Genomic DNA, 17,666 nt, shown 5'->3' with positions numbered 1-17,666 from the left:
TTATTTTAATGTAGTCCCAATACTTCATTTTTGCTTTTGTTTCCCTTGCCTCAGGAAGCTTATCTAGAAGAATGTTGCTACAGCTGATGTCAAAGACATTACCATCTGTGCTCTTCTCTAGGATTTTTATGGCTTCAGGTCTCACATTTAGATCTTTAATCCATTTTGCACTTATTTCTGTGTATGTAGTACATCTGTGGTCAGTTTCATTCTTTTGCACGTAGCCATCCAATTTTCCCAACACAATTTGGTGAAGAGACGGACTCTTTCCCATTAAATATTTTTGCCCCTTTTATCAAAGATTAACTGACCAATTAATTGTAGGTGTATTTCTGGGTTTTCCATTCTGTTCCATCGATCTATGTGTCCATTTTTGTGCCAGCACCATACTGTTTTGATTACCACAACTTTGAAATATAAGTTAAAGTCCAGAATTGTGACACCTTCAGCTTTCTTTTTCAATATTGCTTTGGTTATTCATGGTCTTCTGTAGTTCCAAATAAATTTGGGGATTTTTGGTTCTAGTTCTGTAAAAAATGCTTTTGGTATCTTGATAGGGACCATATTAAATCTATAGATTGCTTTGGATAGCATAGACATTTCAATAATATTTGTTCTTCCAATCCAATCTTTCTATTTCTTTGTGTTGTCTTTAATTTCTTTCATCAATGTTTTATAACTTTCAAAGCCCAGGTCTTTCACATTGGTTAGGTTTATTCCTAGGTATCTTATCATTTTTTATGCAACCTACTGAATGGGAAAATTGGTACTACATCAAACTAAGTCTCATGGGGTGCCTGGGTGGCTCAGTTGGTTAAGCATCCAACTTTGGCTCAGGTCATGATCTCACGGTTCATGGGTTCGAGCCTCACATCAGGCTCTGTGCTGGCGGCTAGCTCAGAGCCTGGAGCCTGTTTCAGATTCTGTGTCTCCCTCTCTCTCTCTGACCCTCCCCTGCTTGCACACTCTCTCTCTCAAAAATAAATTTAAAAAAAAAAACATAAAAAATTAAAAAAAATAAATAAGTCTCTGCCCGGCAAAAGAAACAATCAACAAAACTTAAAGGCAAACTACTGAATAGAAGATATTTGCAAATGACATATCCAATAAAGGGTTAGTATCCAAAATATATAAAGAACATACACTCAACATCAAAAAACAATCTTCCAAATAATCCAATTTAAAAAATTGGCAAAAAACATGACTAACCATTTCTTCAAAGAAGACAGCAAGATGTCCAATCGACACATGAAAAATGCTCCATGTTACACATCATCAGGGAAATGCAAATCAAAACTCTGAGGTATCACCTCATATCTGTCAGAGTAGTTAAAATCAAAGTCACAGGAAACAAGTATTGGCAAGGATATGGAAAAAAGAAACCCTCAAACACTGCTGATAAAAATGCAAACTGGTGCAGCCACTATGAAAAACAGTATGGAGGTTCCTCTAAAATGTAAAAATAAAACTACTCTATGATCCCATAATCACACTATTGGGCATTTACCCAAAGAATATGAAAACACCAACTTGAAGGAAAACATGCACCCCTAGGCTTATAGCAGCATTATTTACAATAGCCAAACTATGGAGGCCACCCAGCTGTCCATTGATTGATGAATGAATAAAAAAATTCACATAACTTTTTATTCATATTCATATTTGTTCTGTATTTATTCAGCCATAAAAAGAACGAAATCTTGCCACCTGTAATGACATAGATGAAGCTAGAGAGTATAATTCTAAGTGAAATAAGTCAGACAAAGACAAATACCATATGATTTCACTCTTATGTGGAATTTAAGAAACAAAACAAAATAAGCAAAAGGAGGAAAAGAGAAAGAAACAGATTCTTAACTAGAGAGAACAAACTGATGGTTATCAGAAGGAAGATGGCTAGGGAGATGGGTGAAATAGATGATGGGGATTAAGGAGTGCACTTATTGTGATGAGCACCTACTGACATACAGAAATCTTGAATCACTATATTGTACAATTGAAATTAATAGAACACTATATGCTAACTACACTGGAATTATTTTTTTTTAAGTTCAATAGTAGCCTAATACTATGTCACAAGGACTGCACTGTTCACCTCACTTCATCTCATCAAGTAGGAATTTTATCAACTCGCATCATAACGAGAAGGGTAAGTACAATAAGACATTTCAGAGAGAAAAACCACATTCACATAACTTTTACTATAGTACATTGTAATAATTGTTCTATTTTATTATACTTGTTCATCTGTTACTATGCCTAATTTATAACTTAAACTCTATCATAGATATGTATGTATCGGAAGAAACATAGTGTATACAGGATTTGGTACTGTGGCTTGAGGCACCATTGGGCGTCTTGGAATGTCTCCTCCAAGGATAAGTGGGGACCACTGCGCACTTAAGTCTTCGCCAAAGGACTAAGTGATAAAAGTACTGACTCACCACAATTGGCTTCATCTGCTCCATCTGGGCAATCAGATGTAAAATCACAGAACTTGCTGGATGAAATACAGCCTGCATCCTCACGTGGAACAAATCCAGCTTCAAAATTAAGAGACAGAGAGGATAAAACATACCCTTCCCCTTCAACAAATAAATGGAATGTATAATTGTTTTATGAATACTAGCTTTTAAATATGCTGAAGATACAGAAGCTAGATAAAAAGGCCAAATCAGAATTCTGTTTTCATCCTGTGTATGTGCTTCAAATGTATACATATGGCACTAAGAATTCTCTTAACTGTTATAGCCATTTGTATGCTTATTAAAGTCTTCCAAGGCTTTAATTCAAATACAGGGTCTAGGCAAATCTCTGGCCATTCTGCCTCACAAACATAATTCCTACCGGTGGGACTTGCCTTATTGTTTTAAGCCTATTCTAGTGCCATCCCTAAGTTTCTCCCCAGTAATGATACTAAATTCCACAAGGGAGATCTTACAATTACCTATTGGGCAAATTTGCAAAAACAGTAAAAAAAAAAGTGTTTCTTTTCCTCTTTGTGTAAAACAATTGGCCTTTCAGGAAAAAGTCATATAATTTTGGCCTAATTAGAATTATGCTCTAACTTGGGGCACCTGGGTGGCTCAGTTGGGTAAGCATCCAACTTTGGCTCAGGTACTGGTCTCACAGCTCATAAATTCAAGCCCCGTGTCAGGCTCTGTGCTGACAGCTCAGAGCTCAGAGTCCTGAGCCCACTTCATATTCTGTGTCTCTCTCTGCCCCTCCACAGCTCACACTGTCTCTCAAAAATAAATAAACATTAAAACAAAAATTGAAGAAAAAAAAAGAATTATGCTCTAACCAAGATGATATATGGATTGAAAATCACATAAAGTAAGTTTTGATTTACTATCTGAAAAGATTTCTCTATAAGGGAGATCAAGTGCTCTCAGAGACTTCTGCTAATGTTAATTTTAGTGATAATTTTAAACTTTTAACCACACTCTTGCCTCCAGTTACATTCTCTTCAATGTCGACTTCCTGCTACTCCAATTCTGATAATGTCGTATTTGATTAGGAAAAGGAAAATGTTAATAACAGAAATAAGGTAATTCTGTTTAATCCTCAAAAACACTAATCATTAAATCTGTTGTTTTGCACTCCTCAATGTCTATCAGAACCACTACACACACAGAGCTTAGAAAGGTTTACTATAAGTTCAGAACACACGTTCTGAATAAATACATGGCACCATATAAAGTTAGTACACGGAATTGTCCAATGTCACCCATGAAAGATGTCTTTAGAATAAATGACTATTAATTAAAATTTCTTTAATCCAGTTCTCAATCCCTGAATGTTTCTCCTATATTATCCATGATTATTGCATTTGGTTCCTGGAAGAGTGCAACATAGTTTTGTTGTTTAATGAAACATAACTTCAGAATATATGATGTGCCTGATTTCTAAATGCAAATAATGTTCGTATATACAGACAAAATAATAATAAAGTGTGATCGTTTTCAGGCAAAATCCTTAATGTTGTCTATTTATTAACGAAGTCGTGGGTAGGAGGGATCAAAGGGAAACATCAGTCAGTGTTTGAATGACAAAGTGACCACAGGCATAGTGTGTGCTATTTCAATCCATTCTCAGAGTCTAAATAATGGTTAGACTTTCAAAAATGCCTGTATGATTTTTATGACAGTCTTTCTGTCCCTTAATTGAAATGGTCTACAAAATATTGAGTCAAAGAATTAGCCAAACTCCATCTGTTACTTGAAAATATTATGTTCTAAACTTAAAGAATGTTAGGGTCAGGATTTAAATTTTTGGCTGGCCTTAAGTTGCCTTCCCAAACCCTGTAAGTTTTTTTTTTTTTGAACTCCTATGTGATTCTGAAACATGAATTTCATTATATATTCATTTGAAGTGCCAAACAAAATTAAAATAGAATTAAATTTTTATAGAAGTGTTTTTATAATATGCAACATAATTAAAATTCTTTCATAATTTTATAACTAAAAAACTCTCTGTGACAGTTTTAGCCACAAGGGTATCATAGTATTGAAGGGTCTCTAAGGCCTAAACTGTGATACAGCACATACATATTTCAAAAATATGTTGCAGTTTTGAAGGATATGTGATATAATCCACATCCTGGTATTAGCTATTAGAGACCCATATTACTGAAAGGTTCTAATACATTTTAAAGTTTGATATCAGAAGGAACTAATTATTTCAATACTGCAGTGACTACAAAAAAAAAAAAAACTTCACCTTTTCCTAGTATGCTGGTATCTGGGAGTGACTTCTCTGAAATCTCACATTCCTGGGATATACTGACGTCATCTAGAGCAGCAGTAGCATTTGATGAGAAAACAGTAGCTTCTAAAATCAACTATAATTACAGAAAAACAAATGATTAAAAAATACACCTTAAATGACTTACAATAGTGGATCTTTGTGTAAAAAACCTTATTTGCAACTGTTCCACCTTTCAACCTAATTTTAGAAAAGCGTTTTGACCAGAACATTCAAATTATAAATTTACAAAGCCATAAGGGCTTTGACAGCACCTCATGTAACCTTAATGTCTTAGGTAACCTTGTTTCAATTAAAAGTTGAAACATTCATCACAACTGAAGGGTCGCCTTCCCATTGGAGCCATTAAGAGTCACATGCATTTAAAATGAGCTCTTTGGGGTAATCAACTGTGTGGTTTACAACTCAATTTAATTGAGATATGAATTCATTTGTAATGGGTCTGCTGGAGGCAATGATTCGTTTTGAATTAGAATATTTAAATACTAATATATATTATGTATACATATACAGAACCTGACTTAATGAGGTAAAGCATAGGATCAATAACCACATACGGTAGTTAATATTCATAAATTAAAGCAGTCAGAGGTGTTTAAATTTAATTTATTCTAACACTCTGAATAATGACTGATATAATTTGTTTTCTTTCTTGTTAATCACATTATTCTGTTGTTAATCCAGCATTTTAAAAAAATGGAGAGAGAAATTATGTGGGGAGTCTTAAAGATGTGCAGCAGGACCGCCGGTCTAGGACACTGTAGGTGAGCATCTCCATCTTCTCAGAGCGGACCTCAGATCCCAAAGATCTTACAATTCACTTGGTATGATGCATTGACAACTCAACTAGACCAGAAAAGCTCTACAAAGACATATGCGAAAGATACTAGGAGGATCAAAGAAAATCACTTCATTATTTCTGCCAAGCATGTGAGACAAAATTTGAAAAAAAAAAAAAGGTGGTAAAAATAGTAATTACCTAATAACGAGTAATAAATTGCCTCAGTTGTGACTGCTGCCTCAGATTTTGTTAGAGAAACTGGTAACGTTACAAGCAAAGCACGGAGATGTGAAGCGTATGGCACAATGAGAACACTCGGGGTGCCGTGCTCGCTCTGGAGGCACATATGCGTGCGCACTTTGGGTGCTGTAAGGTGCTGGGGTTCCAGACGTGCTTTCCCCAGATATGGAGTCCTGGGCATATTGCATACTTCAAGCTGAAGGAATTTAAGAATTGGCACGTGCAGGATGACCTTTTGGATCATAATACCTTCATGGGACGGGGGCCCACCCTCTCTAACTGGAGGGAAGGAGCACCCTGCTTTGGGAAGACAAAACCACACACACACAGAGGTATGTGAACGGACAAGCCTTGCAAAGTTTCTCCCAGTTTACTACACTCAGCTCACACTCTGCCCTATCACGTCTTTCCACGATTATCCACTCTTCATCGAACCTCATGCAAAAGGCTCAGGATTAACTGTTTCTTGTGGTCTTTATGTCCTTACTAAGGCTCCAGTGTCGGGTAAGATTTACATTAAATAATTTTGTATGTTTCAATCTGTTTAATTTTCAGACCCAGCAAGGAACTGTTAGAGTGAAACCTTTTCCTCGCACACGCTGAAGGATTTTCAGAGAACAATGAATTGGGGCACCTGGGTAGCTGGGTCAGTAAAGTGTCTGACTTCAGCTCAGGTCATGGTCTCACATGTCTGTGGGTTCAAGCCCCATGTCAGGCCTGTGCTGACAGCTCAGAGCCTGGAGCCTGCTTCGGATTCAGTCTTCCTCTCTCTGCCCCTCCCTCACTCACCCTCTGCCTCTGTCTCTGTCTCTATCTCAAAAATAACAAACATTTAAAAAAGAGAGAGAGAGAATGCTGAATTAAGTAATAGGTGGAACAAACCAATTGCATGAACTGGTACAGCCCAAATAGAGGGCAATTTGATGCCATCTATTAAAAAGAAAAATAGCTCACGCTAAAAAGATTCTCAGCATTTATACTAGAGAGACATCCATAGGAATACACACAGACTTTCTAGAAATGTTTACTTCAATGTTGGTTTTGATAGCAAATAAATGGAAAAATTTTAATGTGAATCAAAACATAAATGGTTGGTTATATAGACCATGGATTACCATGCCAGTTAAAAATAATATCTATGTAATAATATGGAATGAACATTAATAGGCGTTTCTAGGTGAAAAACTAAATTACAGAAAAAACTTTATAGTATGATTCTACTAAGCTAAAATCACAATGGTTTTCTAGATATATGTGGTATATACATATATATTACATAATAGAATAAATAGAACAGGCTCCAGAAGTAAAAATAATGTCTATACTAAACTCAAGATAAAGACTATGAGGTTAGAAGGGACTATTGCCTTATCTACAATTTCTGATACTTTATAATGAGATGTGTATAATTTTAATGATTTTTAAAATTCAAATAGAACTGCTTTTTGTGTGTGTATAGATTCTTAATCCACTAAGATATTTGGACTTCATACAAAAGGCAGAAAATAATAACAGGTTTTAAAGAAGGATTTTGATATAATATACACAGGCACTGTAATTGAGAAATACATTATGCCTAATGCCATTAAGTTATGGTGATTTGTTTTGGACAGCTCTAATTTTGAAGGATTTTTGCCTTTTATTCATTATTAGAATTCATCCTGAACTAAAGTCAACTTAAATACAGATGCTTAATTCTTCAGACTAATTAGACAAGCCTTTATTGACCATTATATCTGAAGCTTTGCACAACTTAATTTTTTTTAATGTTTATCTATTTTTGAGAAACAGAGAGAGATGAAGCACAGCGAGGCAGGGGCAGAGAGGGAGAAAAACACAGAATCCGAAGCAGGCTCCAGGCTCTGAACTGTCAGCACAGAGCCCGACACGAGGCTTGAAACCATGAATGGTGAGATCATGACCTAAGCCCAAGTCGGACGTTCAACTGACTGAGCCACCCAGGTGCCCCGAAGCTTTGTACAACTTAAAGGAAAGCTGGAGAAAAGCATGTTTGGGGTATTTCTCCAGGCCTCCAGAGAGGTAGTACATGTTCCTATTTTTTAAATAAAGTGAGTGGGGCCCTGGAACAATAGAACTATGGAATAGGTTTGTAGAATATGGTTATATCATTTTGTCTGAAGGGAACCTCTAGACTTTTGGACATTCATATTAAAATGTTAGTATAACATGTTACTTCCAAAGCCAAATAAAAATGATTTTAGGTCATCTATACCTGTGCTTGCTTCTTACTATAGAATTAAATTCAGAACTATAAAATGAAACATTACAATTCTACCATGAATTAAAATATTCCACATTTAAAAAGAAAAATGATTGCTTCCTTTAAAAATGTATCTTACGTCTATAAATAATACCATCTGATGATTCCAAAATCATCTTGGCTATTTCTATTTTGTATTGCTTGTTTCAGCTGATCTTTTGATTTGTGCCCAAAGGCAGTTCCCTTGGGAACTACAGAGCCAACTAGTAATCAGTAAGTGAGAAAGAGCTCACCCAGAAGAAATATTTCAACCATGGGTATTTCAACCATGAAGGAAGGAAAAGTGAAAACTTCATTTTATAAGATTCTCAAGGAAATTTGAGAATTTAAATTTCAAGAGATTTGCAGAGACCCCTCCCTTCTAAAACGACTTTTCAGGATCTTGCTGACACTTGTTTTATTCAGTGATATTATATTACTCCCTGAAAAAGCAAAATCATTTCTTCTTCTTTTTCTTTCTTTCAGGAACCAAACTATTTGTAAATGTTGCTCATAATCAAGTGATTGCTTTTGATATCTGAGAAACCAAGGTAAGCCTTTCCAGAGAAATACTCAACTAGCACATTTAGATTTTGAATCTTTGATACCTTGTTTTAAAAAAAAATACAAATCTAAGAGGAAATGGAGAATGTAGGATTATAACAAGTAAAGAAAAGCTGGAATATAGCAATTTTGAATTACAGTAGTATCAATCATAAGGCAAGCTTATGTAAAGGTTACTACATACCTAGCACTTTCACTTTTTCAACCTTGTGAACATGGTCCTATTTTCATCCTCATTTTAAAGCTAAGAAACAGAAGCTTCAGAGGTAAAGTAATTGGTTGCAGGTCACACATCTAATAAGAAAAATACGTAACCTGAGCCACTGATTATGCTATACTGCATTTTCAGAATAAAATAAAAGGATAACTGGTCTTAAGTAGATACTGTAGAACAGAGTTACCTGGTGAACTAATATTCAGTGCAGTTCTGAATTAAGAAGGCTGAGGACATTGTAACTTTACAGAGACTGGACCAGCTTTTACAATTGTATTATAAATCTTACTCTTCACTGAATCTTCGAATAATGTCAGGAAATTGTTATTGATTTATATCATGGGCTGATAAGGAGAGAACATGGCATCAATCATTGTGGAAAATTTCACAAAAGGGTTGTTTTAAAAAGAAGTCTAAAATATGACACGATTATGTATTAATAGGAAACTCAAAGTAAAGCAGCTGGAAATCAATGGACAGTACTCAGAAGTATGACCTTTAGATATTAAAAGTAAGAACAGCAGTTAGGGGGAAAAGAAAGTGTAAATGAAGTGAATAGTTTTCTATAAAAGTTCAACATATCAAGTGAGCAGGCCAACTTTAAACTTGGAATATTGAAAAGAATCCTAACCCTATTTGACTTCCATTCTTCCAATAAAAAGCCATACAGGAAATGGAGAGAATACTGAACGCTGTTAATTTGTTGTTCTTATAGAATAAAGAGTAAGCTTTGTCTTTTTCTACCAGGAAGAATGAAAGACCTACCTAACTAGGGGTATTTATTCCTAAGAAACTCAAAGTGATCTGTATTCTGCTGTGATGGCTACCAGAGATAGCAAGAGGCCAGACAGCACCGCACCAGAGGCTCATGGCTTGAAGGACACATAGAGGTCATACTGTTGGATGCCTTTCTCTTTCTCAGTGTTCGGATTAGACTACACTGTATAGGGGCGCTGGGTGGCTCAGTTGGTTGAGGGTCCAGCCTTGGCTCCGGTCGTGATCTCATGGTTCATGGGTTCAAGCCCCACGTTGGGCTCTGTGCTGACAGCTCAGAGTCTGGAGCCTGCTTCGGATTCTGTGTCTCCCTCTCTCTCTGCCCCTCCCCTACTCACGCTCTGTCTCTCTGTCTTTCAAAAATAAATAAATGTTAAAAAATTTAAAAAAATTAAAAACTATTTGTAGGTAGAGTAACTTCTGTTTTTGTTGTTGATAAAAGAATGAAGTAGAATCACACTGACCTCGGGGTCCCTGGGTGGCTCAGTCAGTTAAGTGTCCGACTCTCGATTTCAGCTCAGATCATGATCTCAAGGTTTGTGAGATTGAGCCCCGAGTCTGGTCCTGCACTAACTAAGCACAAAACCTACTTGGGATTCCCTCTCTTCTCTCCTTGCCCCTCCCCCTGTTCATGTTCTCTCTCTTTGCTTTCTCTCTCAAAATAAACAAACATTAAAAAACAAGAATTGCACCTACCTAGAATTCTTATGCATATTTCATATTTTTAAAATGCATTAGAGAAATCAGGCTAAAGCCAACATAATCTCTGCAATTTTTTTTCCAGCAGAGGACAAGGAATAGAAAGGGGTCCAAAGAGGAGAAAAGCTGTATCTTTACGTGCAAATGGGGGTATTATCACTATACACAAACAAAATGCTAACAGTTCATTTGAGGTGTGAACACAAAGACGTTCGCCTCTCTCTGCACGTTCTCCTTGTCTGAAATATTTAATATACATGTAATAATGTATTAAGTACTACCATGTGCATATATCAATGTGTGTAACTGTGTATTTTCACGCATCATGTGTTTGTGTGTCTGTATAAATTCACATTAGAATGTGAACACGGGCCAGCGATTCCTTATCTAAAGTGTTTGGGGACGGCTAGGTTTTGAAAGTTGAATAGTTCAGAGATGAGAATGTTAATCTAACCCATACTGTGTGTATCACATGATCCTCTCCAGGCGATCAGGGCAGCATGATATAGTCAAACATCTCACTAAGTGAATTGTCTAAAGAGCTCACATGGGCTCAGGTGAGGTTATGTTTTGCCTCTAAATTTTTTTTTCAAAAGCTGACTGTTTAGGCAGAGAAAGACAGATACCATATGTTTGCACTCATAGGTCTAAGAGAAGAACAGGAGAAACCTAATGGAGGACCAGGGGGAGGGGAAGAGGGAAAGAGAGAGAGGGAAGCAAAACCTGAGAGACTATTGAATACCGAAAACGAACTGAGGGCTGAAGCGGGGGGAAAGGTGGTGGTGTTGGAGAAGGGCACTTGTGGGGAAGAGCACTGGGTGTTGTATGGAAACTAATTTGATAATAAACTACTTAAAAAAAAAGCTGACTGTTTTCCAAATTTTGATTTTCCAAGTTGTTGATTAGAGACTGTGGACCGTTGGTGGGCTTCTTAATGATGAAATCTGAGAGAATTCTTACTTTTAACTCACCTTCAGTTACCAAAACAAATGTGTAGTACAGCCATCTAACAGGATTGGGAGGGACAGAAGTAGAGACTGAAAACTTCTGGGGTGAATTAAGACCCAGCGAGAACCCAGGACCATTCTCTCCCCTAAAAGCCATCATAATTAAACTGAGGCCGATGGGTGTGGATTAGGATCCCCACCTGGGGAGGGAGAAAAGCCAAGAGGAGGTGCTGAGACCCCATGAGAGGAATGAAGCAGAGCAGAGCTATTCAGAAAGGGTCACAAATAAGGACTGCCGGGCGACTCAGTCGGTTATGCATCTGACTCTTGATCTTGGCTCAGGTCATGATCTCATGATTGTGAGATTGAGCCCCTCCACAGGCATGGAGCCTGCTTGGGATTCTCTGTCTCTCTCTGCCCCTACCCCAGTCAAAATAAACAAACAAACGTATTAGAAAAAAAAAAAAAAAAAGCAATGGTTTCTTTCTAAAAAAAAAGACAGCATCACAAATGCACTGCTGCCAAATATAAAATCCTATCAAACACACTGGTCAACCTCCAAACCAGTTAACATGCCCCAGGTAATAAAGCATCATCTCACTTTGCACTACAAAGCAAAATAAAACAAAAACAGAACCCCAAAGACAGAAACACTAAAGAGGAAAACCAAATGATGCTGTGCTGAATCTCTTCAATAAGGATGATAGGTTAATGAGTGCCCCCAGGCCTGGAAAGGACCGGCATGCATTTTAACTCAAAATATCTCTCAAATAACCAGTTCCAACAGAAGATTCTGGTTTCATTTACTGAGATTCTTAGAGCAGTTTTAGGTTCATCGCAAAACTGAGGAGCGAGGGCGGAGTTTTGCGCTATACCTGCCGCCCAACCCAGGCCCAGACTCCCGCCCACCCGGCCATGTCATCAACCCTCCGCCCACCAGCGTAGACCTTTGTTACAGCTGATGAGCCTCCTCATCACCCAAAGTCCATTGCTTTTATCATGATCTGTTCTTGATGTTGTGCATTCTGTAGGTTTGGACCAATGTAAGAAAACATTTATCCATAATCGTACTGTCATACAGACTATTTTACTGCCTGCAGATCCTCTGTGCAGCATCTGTTCAGCCCTCCTGTCTCCCTGCACCACCCCCCCAACTCCTGGCCACCACTGATCTTATTATTGTCTCCCCAGTTTTGCCTTTTCCACAATACCAGATAGTTGGACTCATGCAGCCATGTAGCCTTTTCAGGTTGGCTTCTTTCTCTTAGTAACATGCACTTGAGGTTCCCCTATGTTTTTTCATGAGTTGATAGCTCATTTCTTTTTAACACTGAATAATATTTCACTGTCTGGAAGAATGACAGTTTATCAACTCACCTACTGAAGAACAGGGATGCTTCTAAGTTCGGACAATCACAAGGAAATCATGAATAATTATTCACGTGCAGGTTTTTATGTGGAGAAGGACATTCTGTCTAACTCCCAATAATGTCAATTAACAATGGATTCTCAAAGATCTCCATGGTAAGTTCCATTCTAACTAAAAGCAAACCTAGTGAAAAAAAACTGTTATACAGAATATAAGTAAGTGAAGCAAGGAATTGGATTGTTCTGATTTTTGTCTGTCCTGTCACATGTAATGGGGATTGACGCTTAAATGACTGCTTTCCTATGAAGAGTTATTAGATTCATAGCATTTTTGTCCACCAGATATTGGAGGGGAATCATAAATATGACCCTTGAGAATCAGGGAGTTTAGAGACCTTCACTGACTGAAGCAGTTTCTAATCATTGACCCTAGAGTTCTGGTGAAGAGGAAACTTCTCTTCCAAATAACGACTACTAATATTTATTGAGTATCTACTATTCCTAGATGACATCCAAGTGATAATCACAGCAATAATGGCTACCTTTGTGTGATCGCTCAATGCCAGAATACCTCCGATGTGCTTCATGTGTATACATCATTCAGTTGTTACAAGAGTTCTATAAAGAAGATAACGCAGACCAGGAGTCCATATGTATTCCCTATTCCTCCAACTTCCAGGGACAGGAATTTCCCTGTAGTAACATTGCTGTTCCTGACCCATGACTTTCCCATGGAGCGGACAATCTGACTGATTAGCGATGTTAGAATAAGCTAGATGTGCTAAACTCATGCTCTTCGTCTCTCCAACTCCCACTCTTAGACGGACGCACCCTGATGTTAGCTCTGGCTAACAGTAAAAGGTTTCTCAAAAATGTGTGAGTCCTGGATTTCCCTGGCAACGTCCATTGTTCTCTGGGTCAATCTGTGTATTCTAAGGTGAAGTGCTATTTAAATATACGACTGACCATGGTAAAGGCAGCTTTTCTAAAATATTTTGGTCATTGTTTGACCTTGATATTTTTCTTAACGGGTATAGAAATGAGGACAAATGAGGTTATTAGGGGCTCCCAACACTCCAACAATGACCTCAGCTACATTCACAGAATAAACAAATGCTGAAGGATTAAGCATTTACCTCGTAATTGCACACCTGGCTTGAGCCCCTGAATCCAGAGCCCATGTTCATAGCCATCATCTTAACTTTCTCCTTAATATTCAGACTCCCCAAAAGCATTACTCTAATCATCACTGTGTGTTTTCACAGATAGAGAAATGTGATGCTCAAAGATGGAATTTGAAATCACCAACCCATGAGCTGAACAGAGATCAGAACTCAGACCACCGAACTTTGAAAACTGCGTTTTCACCTATATCGTCCAATCTAGTTTCTAACATCGCTCTTTTCAAATGTCATCCAGAAGGTAGCCAGGCCCATTTGGGCACCCATTTGATTAGCTACAGTTCCATTCTTTTATTATCAGCCAAGAAAATGACCTAAAAGGTTAACTGAAAGTCAACTCAAGGGGCGCCTGGGTGGCTCTGTTGGCTAAGTGTCCAACTTTAGCTCAGGTTATCTTCTTGTGGTTTGTGGGACCAAGCCCCGCATTGGTCTCTGTGCTGACAGCTAGCTCAGAGCCTGAAGCCTGCTTTGGGGTCTGTGTCTCCCTCCCTCTCTGCCCCTCCCCTGCTCATGATCTGTCTCTGTCTCTCAGCAATAAATAAATGTTAAAAAAAAATTTTTTAAGTCCTCAATATTGGGGCAGCAGGGTGGCTCAGTCAGTTAAGCATCTGACTTGTGATTTTAACTCAAGTTCATGGGATTGCGAACCTCATCAGGCTCTGTGCTGACAGCCGGTGGAACCTCCTCAGGAGTCTGTCTCTCCTTCTTCCCCTGCCCCTCCTCATCTTGCATGTACTCTCTCCCTTTCTCTCTCTCAGCTAAAAATAGTCATTTTTTAAAATCTTCAATATCAATGGGCAGCAGAAAATAAAGCATCAGAATTAATTTTTTTTAACATTTATTTATTTTTAAGACAGAGAGAGATAGCACGAGCAGGGGAGGGCCAGTGAGAGAGGGACACACAGAATCAGAAGCAGGCTCCAGGCTCTGAGCTGCCAGCACAGACCCTGACACGGGGCTCAAACCCACAAACAGTGAGATCATGACCTGAGCCGAAGTTGGACGTGCAACTGACTGAGCCACCCAGACGCCCCAAGCATCAGAATTAAAATGTGAGCCTGGTCAGGTTTTTTCAGTACCTCCTATAATCCACCATCCTCACTTAAAACATAAATACTTTCCTATTAAATTATTCTTCTCTTTGCCATGCCATCCTGCTCAACTCTTTGTGTTCTTTTCTTCTTCCTATTCAATTCTTATCTCTGCTTTCGCTAAACCTCCACACATAAGTCTTGAGTACTCAGGTCAACTTAATGTTTGTACTCATCTCTGATTGTGAATGTGCCTGTTTTATTACTTTCTGAACTTATATGTTATGTGTATTGTTCTCTGAAAAAAATTGTATTAAATTAGCATCCTCTGCTGAGTTGTATTAATTTCTTACGTGCTTGCTTACCTGAAAAGGTAGAGCAGATTCTCCAGGCTTCACAGAGAGATCGATTTTTGCTTGTTTCCACTGAGATGTGGCGACTCCAGTTAGATCACCTTGCTTTTGCAAATCCCCATCCAGTGATGTTCGTGTAAAGACCGAGAGACGTGCATGCTGAGACAAATGATACCAAAATCGCACCTGTGGAAAATGTTTTTGAATGATATCAATATTCCAGCTACCTGTCTCCAGTAACTTTGCTACAATCAAAATTATCACAAGCCATTCTGCTGTTCAACAGAATCTCCCCAACCCCCCTTTCCTCCAATACGCAAGCTCAGATAACGCTAACCATGTCCTTTGCATTCTCCCCTTAAGAAAAGGTTAGGGCAGCTCTACTAACTGGTAAAGCTGTTAATCACATGCCATAAGATGTCGAAGGACAGAAGACACTAGTCAGCACCAAGACAAGTTTAAGAACACATTATTTGTCCACACCGTCATGGGTAGTACCATTCCGCTTCCAAGGAAGTTTCCGTGGTCTTTCCTTCTATGAAAAGACCTTTCTCTCTTGCTTCTTATATATCAGGGGAGGTACACATTCTTAGTGTGCAAAATCAGGTTTTACTTATGTATTCTCCTTGATGTCTCAAACCACAAACCAAAAAATAATGTTTTCTTGAAAAATTACTTTCTCTGATAAAAGAAAACTGTAATAAGTACTTTTCATCAATCCTTTCCTTTGAGGACATTATCAAAGAGCTTAGGAGCTCCTGGCGTGCCTGGGTGGCTCAGTCGGTTAAGTGTCCAGCTTCAGCTCAGGTCATGATCTCATGGTTCATTGGTTTGAGCCCTGCATCAGGCTCTGTGCTGACAGCTAGCTCAGAGCCTGGAGCCTGTCTCCAGATTCTGTATTTCCTTCTCTCTAACCCTCTCCTGCTCACATTGTCTCTCTCTGTCTCTCAAAAATAAAAATTAAAAATTAAAAAAAACATAAGAAAAGAACTTGGGAGCTCCTATAATACTATCAATTCATAATTTAATTCAAGGAAGAAAACATCCTGTTTTGGGAGTGGGAGAGTGATCCTTTCACCTCCTAGTCATGATCAGGGATGACATAATAATTAAAGGGTTTGAGCAGTTACTAGGTAGTAAAGAAAATGTAAAGAGGGAATTATTTTGGGTGCTGACAGCAGTAGCCACAACATGGAATTCAGGACTCTCATTTGTTCAATCAATAGTTACTGAGCATTTACTCAGTAACAGGTACTTAGTACCTGTGTGAGGCAGGATTTAATTCCCTCAGTGGTTGGCTGATTCACTCAATAAAATATGTCAACAAAATCTCCATAAAAACAAGTTTGGACACACGGCAATTTTTTTTTCTTCTCATTAAGTCTTTGAAAAGCTCAGTGTTAGGACTCCCTAAGAAAATACAACATAGGATTCTCAGAAATAAAATCCTTTCTTTGGATTCAAACTGACTCCTTTTCAGTTTCACTATATTTTAAATTCTTCGGGTTTTTTCCTTGCCTGTTATGGTTTTATTTTGTTACATGGACAGATATTAGTATATATGTGGTCTGCCCATTTATTTCATGGTTGGTACCAATTTCAGTGGAAATTGCAGGTGAAAAAGTTGTATATGCTCTTTTAAAATGTTGTCCTGCTTAAGAGATCAAGCATTTTCTGTCCCAATGTAGCACACAGTTTTCCAGTGTCCCCTTAATTGCCACCACTTGATCAAAAAAATTCCTTCTGGTTATCCACGTCATTTTAGACATTAGGGCCATGTTCCCCTAAACTCAGATAAGTAAGAAATGTAAAGTCAAATGGAAGTGTTTGGTTAGAATTTATGGAAAGGAAGGATTTACATTCCTCACTGACAATTAAATTTTAGATCCCTGCTAGATTAGAGTTTCAGCACAGCCCAAGCTTGGTAATATGCAAAACAGAGCTCTAAACTTAGTGGCACAAGAGATATGCATGCCCCATCAGAATTTCAAGCTGTCAAACTGTCGTTCAGTACATCACGAGTGCTAAGGCGGGTATTTCAATAGTGTATTAAGAGTAAATACCAATGGGATTCATACTTAATAGGATAAGAGCTTAAGGCTTGTATTTAATTTACTACTTTAACAGACTTGGCGTTGTAGAGACTTAAGGAGAATTCTTTAGGTTATCACAAAGAAACCTTCCTAAGATTTTTTTTTCAAAATTAATACTGGCAAGAGTGAAGTCACTGAATAAAGTTATTAATATGGCTGTCATTTCAGATAGGCACTCGTCAAGTGTGCAACCTCTGTGACTCTCCTGACTCTCGGTCTGCTACCCACTGAGAAGTCAAAACGCCAAATCATGATGTGTGTTGAAAATTCCTTACAGACTATATTACAGCAGTTTGTATTTAGTAGATTTTAATAGGTATGCTTTAGAAAAGAAGGAGAAAGAGATGAGGGGGACTATTCACATCAGTACTTAAGTAAAAAAAAAAGGGGGGGG

General features: G+C 37.9%; 1 protein-coding gene across 1 annotated transcript in view; it reads right to left on the bottom strand.

The window, feature by feature from the left end:
* Positions 1-17,666, bottom strand: part of MALRD1 (MAM and LDL receptor class A domain containing 1) — a 759,741-nt gene that overhangs the window by 635,380 nt on the left and 106,695 nt on the right. The window contains exons 15-16 of the mRNA XM_029955581.1: positions 15,192-15,365; positions 4,723-4,843 (exon numbers count right to left, since the gene is read on the bottom strand). Coding sequence (XP_029811441.1) covers positions 4,723-4,843; positions 15,192-15,365 — 295 coding nt within the window. The remainder of the gene's footprint in view (positions 1-4,722; positions 4,844-15,191; positions 15,366-17,666) is intronic.

The sequence above is a fragment of the Suricata suricatta genome, chromosome 10 (assembly GCF_006229205.1).
Source record: "Suricata suricatta isolate VVHF042 chromosome 10, meerkat_22Aug2017_6uvM2_HiC, whole genome shotgun sequence".
NCBI lineage: Eukaryota > Metazoa > Chordata > Mammalia > Carnivora > Herpestidae > Suricata > Suricata suricatta.
The sequence above is the reverse complement of the archived record's forward strand: the minus strand, read 5'-3'. Positions and strand labels throughout refer to the sequence as shown.